Source organism: Diabrotica undecimpunctata, chromosome 3, assembly GCF_040954645.1.
Source record: "Diabrotica undecimpunctata isolate CICGRU chromosome 3, icDiaUnde3, whole genome shotgun sequence".
Taxonomy (NCBI): Eukaryota; Metazoa; Arthropoda; class Insecta; order Coleoptera; family Chrysomelidae; genus Diabrotica; species Diabrotica undecimpunctata.
The window spans coordinates 53,745,191-53,755,331 of NC_092805.1; the positions used below are offsets into that span (position 1 = coordinate 53,745,191).

Consider the following 10,141-nt stretch of genomic DNA (forward strand, 5'->3'; position numbering starts at 1 on the left):
TAAATAGAGTATAGACGCAACGTTCTGCGGCAGTATGATTTTTTGTTGGGAGATGGCTTGAAATAAAAATTTAATGGCTTCTTGATTATACCGACATTGAAACATCCAGTGGTTAAGGTCGTCAAAATTGCCATTACATTCACGTATATCAGTTTCGGAAAGATTTATTTTATGTAGGTAAGCATTTACTGTAGCATGTCCAAAAAGGCATCTAACGTACATAGTATAAATTTTCCGAGAGATGGGGCTTCTGTCATTTGGGGGAGTAGATGGAAGAGTTGGATATATACTGCAATATGTATTTTTGAAACTGTTAGTAAAGGATTGCCACTCAATCTCCCAATTAAGTCTTACATGTTTCTTCCTAGCTGAAACTATATCCCATTTTGGCAACTCGTTGTACTTTATACCCACTAAAGTAGCGTCTTTGCCAAATGGTCTACTTTTTCATTGCCTGGAATATTAGAGTGACCTTTAACCCACACAAAGTTAACAATTCTTTTTAAAGAAGTTAAGATCCTTAGCTTTTCAAGAGCATCTACAATTATTCTGTTAGTATATATGTGTTTGGAGAAGTGTCTTAATGCGAGGAGGACAGACTGTGAGTCAGATAAAATTATATATCGTTCTAAATATAATGTGCTATTAATTATCCAATCCAACGCCTTGACTTCTTCTTCTTCTTCTGGTTCCTATCCGTTTCGGATGTTGGAAATCATATTGGCAATCATGACCTTGCTCGCTGCGGCTCGAAACAGCTCCGTTGAGGTTTTCTTAAACCATGGTCAACGCCTTGACAATGGCTACCAATTCAGCTGTGAATATTGAGCAATCTGATTTTAATTTGTATTGAAAATTATCTTGAATATTGTCTATGTTAATGGCACAGCCAACACCAGCCGGCGATTTTGAGCCATCGATATAAATTTTACAAGAATGGTTACAGTCTTCCAGCTTGTTCTGTACTTCTAAATCTTCGTAAACAATTGAAATAGATGAAGGAATTACTACAGCAGGTTTATATTCATATAGTATGTCATAATTGGAGCCAAATAATGGAATCCCTTCTCCATTGAATTGTGATAAATTGGGAAAAGTAACAGCTAAAGTTGGAGAGTTTTTATTTGCCCACCATTTGTTTGTTAGATTTTCAACAGAGAGACAAGATATTTTTTGTAATAAGCTGTTTTGATTATTAAACTGGCATTTAAGAATAAATTTTTCTGCCAAAAATAGACGTCTTAAATGTAAAGGTGGCTCGTTACATTCTGCCAAAAGGGCTGGTGTGGGAGTAGATTTGAGAGCTCCTAGGACTAATCTTAAAGCTTTGTACTGTATTTGATTCAATTTAATCAAACGAGACTTTGTCGCTGATCCATAGAAAAAGCTTCCATAGTTCAAAATTGATCTGGTATATGCTCTGTAAAATAATAAGTTTATTTTCGGGTCTGCTCCCCAATCGTATCGATTAACGGCCTTAAGGATATTAAGGCTTTTTTCACATTTGGTAATGCAATTATTAATATGCTCGTTCCAGGTTAATTTTGAATCCAAGGTAACACCTAGGTATGTAAAACTGTTATATACTGGAATTTCCAGCTGGGAGGATTTTAACGTACTAACTTTTGGTAACCTGTGTCTCGAAAAAAATACTACACCTGACTTCTTAGGTGAGATGTCAAGCCCATGACTATCAAAATACTTTTTGCAAAAAGGCATATTTACTTCAAGGGCATTAACACATTGTTGAAAAGTTTTTTTCTCAACATAGAAACAGAAGTATCAGCATATTGTAAAATGTTACACTGCATTCCCATAGTATGTAAGTTTAATGAATACAAGTTAAATAATAAGGGACTAAGAACTGAGCCCTAAGGTAACCCTTTGTTAACTATCCTTGGACCAATCAGTGAATTATTTAAGCGAATATGGACTTGTCTATTTCTAAATAGATTGACTAGGACATAAGCACATTTACTAGGCACTCCTTAATAACGTTATCATATGCACCAGAAATGTCCACAAATAAAGCAGCTGTGTGTTGGTTTTTAGAATAAGTTAACTGGATATCGGTTGCTAAGTGTGAAATGCAATCCATAGTTCCTTTCCCTCTACGAAACCCAAGCTGACCGTCTAGGTAAAGGTTGTTACTTATTGAAAGAATTTTAAAAACTTTCAATGAGCACAGCAATATTTTAGAGTTATTTGGAATTTCTGCAACATTATTTAAGAAATCACCAAGATTTTGAGTACCTCAGTTCTCAATTTAGTTTATTTCTAATTTTTGGTTTAAATTTTTTTAATGCAACTTACGTTTTGTAGGTTGCCGTTATTCTTTGGTAAACATGGTATATTTGTAAATTAACAAATAAACAAATACTGAAATTTACTGCTAGTATGTCTTAAGTAACTAGTGTGAAACATATAATATTTACATATATCAACAACACTTACTATAAAAAGTACATCTTACCTTCTAGTTGATTGATAAGTTTCTTGATATCCTCTTGACTGAGCGCGTTAGCAATTTTAGAAGGAGCAGCTGTGACGATAGGAGTCATGTGAGTTGGAGAATTAACCAAAAGTTCTTCTTCCACAGGCGGTTTATTTGGTTTTACAGGTTTAGGTATAGGTCTTTTTGTTGCAGGGGCCGGTGTCGGTGCAAGAGTGTTGAGTAACCAATTTAAACCTCGCATTATTGGACCAGGTTGTGGAGTGGTGGCTTTGGGTCGTCGAGGTCTAATAGTAGTTTCGTCAAAAACGCCCTGTAAAATGGAAGTATGCATTTTTATTTTACAACTTTCGTGTAAACAAAATTTAATAGTGTTCAATTTTTTTATTTATTTATAAAATATTTAAGTCTCAACATGAAGAAGGGTGTTTTGGTTATTTTTTGTTTGTATTCATGTTGAGAAAATACTTGATTTCAAACTTGCACAAATATAGATTGTGACTAACCAAATTAGATATATAGCACGTATTTTCAAAATTAATAAAAATGGAAAAAGTAATAACTAAATTTTCATTAACTATATAATACACCTCTCTTTGAAAACTAAGTACGTTATTATATTGGATGTTATAATCTGGGTTTGAAATATTAGAACTTAGTTTAAAAACAATGATATTATAAGGGATAATATTAGACACGGGCAAACATTAGACATAAATAAGTAATCTTTTGACAGGAGAAAGTAGTCTTCTTAATACCATTCTTTTTAATTTTAATCTCTCCTTAATCGTTCAAAAAATTTTCGACAAGATGTTTACTGGAAAGTTGAATGCAAACTATACCATTAGAGAGTCTTGACGAGAACAGTATGTTGTTGGGTTGTATTAGTATTACTATTGATACAACATATTTCTGTTATTTCTACTAAAAACTAGAAAAAGTTATAATTTATTGTTATTTAACGATGGTAGATTGATAGTGTCAGAAATGCCACCAAGCATTTTGCCGTTTTAAATAGCTTCTGTGTTTTTTGAAGTGCATTTTACTTTAAAATAAGTAAGTACAGCCCTGTCCACTTTATTAATTTTACCTTGTTTAAATAAGCTCAACGATATTTTTTAAAATTAAACTAGATGCACAATATTCAATTATTGATGTTTAAATTCGAGATTGTGACGAAAACATTCAGGTACGAGTACTCCAATGAATTAACTATATTAATCGCGATACTGTACAATATATTCATCTATTTAATAGCCGTTAACAATTCAAAAAGTCAGCAATCTTTACAAATGTTTTAAATTGACTCTCAACAAAACTTATTGCGACATTACTTTAGTTGATATTTTTTGATTGTTATTTTTATTAATAATTAAGTGTTGGATTATGAACATATGACCGCGGTTGCTTTCTTTATTATATTTTTATAATGTGTGTCCTACTGGAAGACGATTTAATGCAATTTAATGCAAGTAGAGGTACGCCACATATAACATAGGATAGGAATAACCAAATGGAGATATACAGAGGTGCGCCAAAAATAATGAAAACTAAACGGATTAACGTGTGTATGGGGGTCCCTCGGTGGAAATAAAGCTTAAGAAGTAATAGAATAGATGGTCTTGCGTTATAGGATAACCACAGTTAATGTACAAGGGATCGTTAAAAAAGGGGAGACAGCGGAAAGTTTATTATCTAGAAAAAATTTAAAATCTCATCATGCTAGAAAGGTACTTTGTAGTTATCTTTGCTCCTATTGGTCCGATCGTAACGTGTGAGGTGTTACTTGATAGGATTTAACGAAGATAATACGAAAATATATATAGTATTATTTATACATTAAATTTTAAATTGATAATAAACTAATAATGTTTTTCTTTTAAATTTAAATTTAACAAAACATCAAATTTTTTATAAAAGCAATTTGTAAACAATTTTTAATATTGTGATAAACATTATATCAATGTTCAAATTTAATTATTTTAAAATAAAAATAAATATAAAAATAAATTTGAATAAAGAAAATAATACGTCTTTTCTAGCCCTAGATATTCTTTTATACGTAAAAAATCAGACACATATTTGAATAAAAAAACTGGGTTGAATTATTATGTAGCAAAAAAGCATTTTCTTTATGCTATTATTAATTTTCCACACCGTGTTTTTTCAACTTTATAAGTTTTTGCGCCAATTTTCATTTTTATTTATTTCACTAGCAATTTTCGAAAAAAAAAAAAATATTTGTGAAACAAGGTTTGTAACGTCAGCTATTCATCTTTTATTTTTTTTTTAATTTCTCTAGCTAGTTCATATTTATATTATAATTGTAGTGAACCATTTCTATAAAAAAATTAGTCCTTACTTAATATTTAAACCAAGTTAGGCTGTTTCTACCGACAAGGCAATAATAATCGAAAACTATTGACAATAATAAAAAAAAGATGACACGTTTCATTCAAAACTCTTTTTTACAACTCCTTTTAATAATAAAAAACATCTACTTACTGCTAACACTGCTGGTGTCGATGGTACAATTCCTTGTTCTTTTAAAATTGATGCCAATATTGCATCTTCAGACTTTCCATAAACAGTTGACGTTGGTGAGGTGACAGCAACATTTAGACCATTTAAATTATACTGTTTTAAAACATCTTGCAAAGCAGGTGTTGCTTTTGTAGGTGTTTTAGTAGTTTCTAAGGCTGCTATTTGGTCCTGTATTGAGGTAGGAAGCTTAGTGGTAGAACTGGTTGTAACAGTTGTAGCAACTGTTGAGGTAGATTTTAAATTTTTATCTCTTTGAACGGCTAAAGCAAGAATCTAAAATGTTGTTGGTTAATAAATTATTAAATGAAGTTTTAAACTTGAACTTACCCTTTCTGCTAAACTGGTAGCAGGATTGGTGTTTGAATTTTGGCTTTTGTCATTAGCTATTGATTTTGGTCCTCTATTTTGACCCAAACCCTAAAAAATTAGAGAAATATATAATATGAATGTTTATTATTTATTTAATTGATACTAAGTAGTAATTCAGTCGTGTGCCACCTTTGAGAAAATTTTATTACAAGTAAGTGTTTAAGTAATATCGTTACAAGGCTTTATATACAATTGAAATAATTGAAAAGAAAGGTACTTTAAAAGTTTGTAAAACAGCTAATTCCTAGCTGAACGCTTTCGGTTTACAAAGCTATCTTCATGTCTATGATTAAAATTTAAACAGCACCACTACTAAAAAGGAATCTTATTCTTCCAAAAGTGGATCAACATTTTTTCTTTACAATTTAAAAACTTTCAAAAAAGTCAATAACACTAGAAGGGCCAGCGCCGTTATTTTGACGGTTGATCTTAGTAAAATGGAAATATCTTTTTTTTCCATGTTGTTTAAGTTTATCGTATTTATTGAATTTTAATAACTTTTGGTTCTTTATACACCACTGAACAATTATACCAATTCCGCTTTTACATTTTATGATATAATAACTTGTACCTAGAAGAGCCGGCATCGTCAGTTTTACGGATTTCTGTTTTCTCACGTTCCTCAAACGAATTCCTGGTAATCCGAATAATTTTTTATTATTCTAGTAGGGTAGCTTTATTTTGGAAAAGCATCAATAAGAGGTCTAGCAGGAAGAAAAAGCAAACTTAGAATGAATACTGATATAAAATTAATAAACAGTATAATACTTCTTATACTAACATATGCATCTCTCGCATGGGAACACACATGTAACATAACAAAAAAGAAAATACAAGCGGCACATAACAGCAGCCTAAGAGAAGCAGTCAACGTACAAAGATACGTTGCAGAAAGATTCCTCTTCAGAAAATTGCAACAAATTAGAGTGACTGATGTAATGAAGGAAAAAGCAAGGACAAAGTTCGCGGAGATAAAGAACCATCCAAGTCACATATTGCATGAGATCATGAGGTAGGACGTTTTCCACAGATGAAAGCACAAAAGACCCAAACAACAAATAGTAAAATAAAATCAAACGTACTAGAGATAAAATCAATAAATACACCAGAGAGAAAACAAAACACCAGAGAGAAAACACCACAAAAAACAACAATAACAACATACAAAGAAGATAGTTCGTAGCTCACAAAACTCGTGAAAAATCGCAACGTACAGCATGGACCCAGTTAATTTTAAGTTGATAATTATTATATTAATATGCATTAATTTTGATTTATTGTTTCAGGCATCCTACAAAAAAAATCCAAAATACACACAAAAAACGACTTCGGCCACCAAAAAAAAAATCAAAAAACTACTAACAAAAAACCAGCGCAAGCCACAAAAAATATTAACAAAAACCTTTAAAAAACCCGGGTACATAGGGCACACATCCAGCATACATCCCTTGAGCACCAAGTTTCCCAACTGATCCTAGCTCATAACGGGTCCAAGTAAGCAATTTTTGGTTCGCGGATAAGCCACATTAAGATAACAGGATCATAGCAACAATGCGCTGTCCTGAGTTTGATTTCGGTTAAGAAACCATGTTGAAGTTCTATCACCCAGGACTCTCACATGAAGAACATTTAGCTAATAGTTTTGCCCCTATCGCGCATTAAATTGCTATAGGTGGAAAGGGATGATCTGGAGGTCTGGAGCATTGGAGCCCGGTGGAATGACTCCTGTTTTTACTCGAGTTAATACACCTTACTCCAATGAATTGTTACACCCGAACGTAAGTCTTAGGGGTGAACACGTCTCACAGGCTGGGTTTAATTAAATTGCTTGCTTGCTTGCTTTATTTTGTAGGTTTGTTCCATTCTGAATTCGGCTTTATCAGTGTGCGGACCTAAATAATTTTGTTTTGTTTGAATTTATTTTGTAATTCAACATAAGTTTGCGTAAATTTTTAAATATGGCGGAAATGCTAGAAGAATTATTAAATTTTCAAAAATATATCAGGTGACGTGTCAGGTGACGAGAGTGATAATGAAAATGGCACGGTTTTCCATGATGACTCCCTCCGAGATACTGATTATATGCCGGGGCAGTTGGATTCTTCGTCGAGTGAATTAGAGTCAGATAAATCTTAGCTTGGATTACCTATCCGAAGCGCATCCACTGTATCATACACTAAACATAGTTTGAAACAACAAATAATTATGCCAGGCTCTGGCACATGTGGTAGAATGTCTAAAAAAGTTGGCCGATCTACACGTAGCGGAAAACGATATACTCCATACAATTCATACTTTCCAGTAAGGGTCCAACAGATTTTGTAAAACAATATATGCTAATGTCTTGGCGATAATTTATCAACGACTCAATGCTACTTTACATAAGGATCTGCACAAAGACTGAAGCACACCGACAATCAACTAATGCAACATAAAGCATTTTTTTTTAGAACTAAAAGCATTTATTTCTCTACTTTGAGCTCATGTTGCCTATAATACGAGTCACTTGGATATTAATCCCTTGTCTAATATATGGGAACCACCACAAATAAACTATGAGCAGGAATAGGTTCAAGGAGATAAAAAAGTATCTGCGATTTAACTTGAAAAGCTCTCGATCCTTGCGAATTACCATAGAAAAGTTTCGTTAGCATCATAAGTTTGAAACAAATTTATTGAAAACTGGAAAATGTGCTACATTTCAAGTGCAAACCTTACCAGTGACTAGTAACTATTTACTTCTAAAACTCACTGTCCATTTCTTCAGTACATTGCAAATAAACCTGATAAATTTGGCATAAAATTTTGGCTCTTGGTGGACGTTGACACCAAATATCTTTGTAATGGATTTCCGTATTTAGAAAAGGATAACAAACGCAAAACTCAGTCACTCAGTCAGAATACGTAATTCTAAAAATGCTTCAGCCATTTGTAAAAAAAGGAAGAAATATCACTACCAATTACTTTTTTTCATCTTTGCCGTTGGTAAAAAAACTGAAAGACCAAAATACTAGTATCGTTGGTATAATACGCCATTCAAGAAAAGAGATTATGTGTTTAGCAAAATTCAAACCCCTTGTTATGAGTCGTTTATTTTAAAGGAGCGCAATGACACAACCCTTGCTGTCTACCAAGGAAAGCCAACAAAAAATGTAATGATCCTAATTACAATGCATCCACAAGTTGAAATTGGAAAAATACTAAAAAACTCCCTGTAACAAAATTTGGTGTTGATATACTCGATCAAATGGTACGCTTATATCCGGTGGATTGTATATAAAGGAATAGCAAAAAAAAACATATCAGTTACATACAAAACATACAGTAGTATTCAAGTTTCTTAAGCACCTGAACATTTGTCGATAGATGAAATTACTGTAAATAACAAGAGGAAGCAATGTCAGATAAAGAATAATTGCAAAAAAAATCGAACATGTGATCCTTGTAATATTTGTAGAAAATATGTATGTGGCAAATGTACCAAGCAAATTAAAAAGCACATTATTTGTGCTTAGTTTTAAAATTACGTATTATGGTAGTGACTTATGGAGTTTTGCGTTCGTTATCTTTTCCTAAATACGGAAATCCATTACAAAGATATTTGCTGTCAACGTCCACTAAGAGCTTAAATTGTTTGCCAAATTTATCAGGTTTATTTGCAATGTACTAAAGAAATGGACAGCGAGTTTTAGAAGTTTATAGTTTCTTGTTGCAGGTCAAGTTTGCACCTGGAATATTGCACATTTGGCGTATGTCTCAAGCGCCGACCCTTCTGGTATTAAAAAGATAGCCCATTAAAGGACTCCACAATAAATACATTAAAGTCTTTTAATTTGCTGTTTTTGTAATGACTTTTTTAGAAGCTTCTTTAGTTTTAAAGAGGCAACTTTGTTCATCTTTTTGAACAATGAGATTCCTCTTAGTAGTGATCCTTCTTAAAATTTTAACATAGCTCTGAAGATGGCTTTTTAAGCCTAAAGCGCTTCGCTACGAATTCAATGCTTTACACACTTTTCTTCTCAATTCATTCATTTGCCTTAAGTGTGTACAAAATATATCAGTCTTTTTTCAATTTTTTATGTACAATTATTATGTGGGTAGTGCTAAGTGCCAAAACAATTATGGTAGCATTAATAACAAGAGCAGTGTAAATCATATTAATAAAAACCAAATTTCTTTAAAGTTGGATATATAAGATAAGAGTCACTATATTGCTTGAGCTCCGTATCATCACCCGTAGTCTAAACCAACGATGTTTTCGCCAGCCAAAGTTTATTCTGTGTATGACAAAATCCTCAAGCTAAATCCTTGACAACTTTTATACCAGTTACGCTTAAACAAAACACAACAATAATTTTATTTATCAGCAGTTTTTGTGGGGATATTACACCCAACTAAACATGAAGTATAAGAAAGAAAGAAAAATATTAAAACCTCCAAAATAGTTTTGTTCTGAAGCTATATTAGTACTCCAGTTTACTTTTAAATCAATATCAGTTAAAAATTAACCACAATTGTAATATTAGCGCTAAGTTTACCTAACAGTTTGGTCTTTGAAAAGACATCCATCGGAGTTATTTTAAAAAACCTATAATTATTTATATTCTTTTTTTTAAACTTACATTTTAAATACGACTTTCAATTTCATACAAGCATGGATTACAAAAGCTGTATAGATCACCAAATAATTAAATGAAAAAACAAAAACCGTATAATGATAACAGCACAAATGAAAAAGAAGGGAAAAGGGACGAAGAGTATATTCGACGACATTGA

The 10,141-nt window shown here is 32.2% G+C and overlaps 1 protein-coding gene across 5 annotated transcripts in view; it reads right to left on the bottom strand.

The window, feature by feature from the left end:
* The window catches only part of LOC140436811 (uncharacterized), a 321,169-nt gene that overhangs the window by 19,617 nt on the left and 291,411 nt on the right, over positions 1–10,141 (bottom strand). For all 5 annotated transcript variants that reach the window (XM_072525934.1, XM_072525933.1, XM_072525932.1 and 2 more), the window contains 3 exons: positions 5,324–5,413; positions 4,958–5,269; positions 2,474–2,765 (listed from right to left, as the gene is read on the bottom strand). In XM_072525934.1, coding sequence (XP_072382035.1) covers positions 2,474–2,765; positions 4,958–5,269; positions 5,324–5,413 — 694 coding nt within the window. The remainder of the gene's footprint in view (positions 1–2,473; positions 2,766–4,957; positions 5,270–5,323; positions 5,414–10,141) is intronic.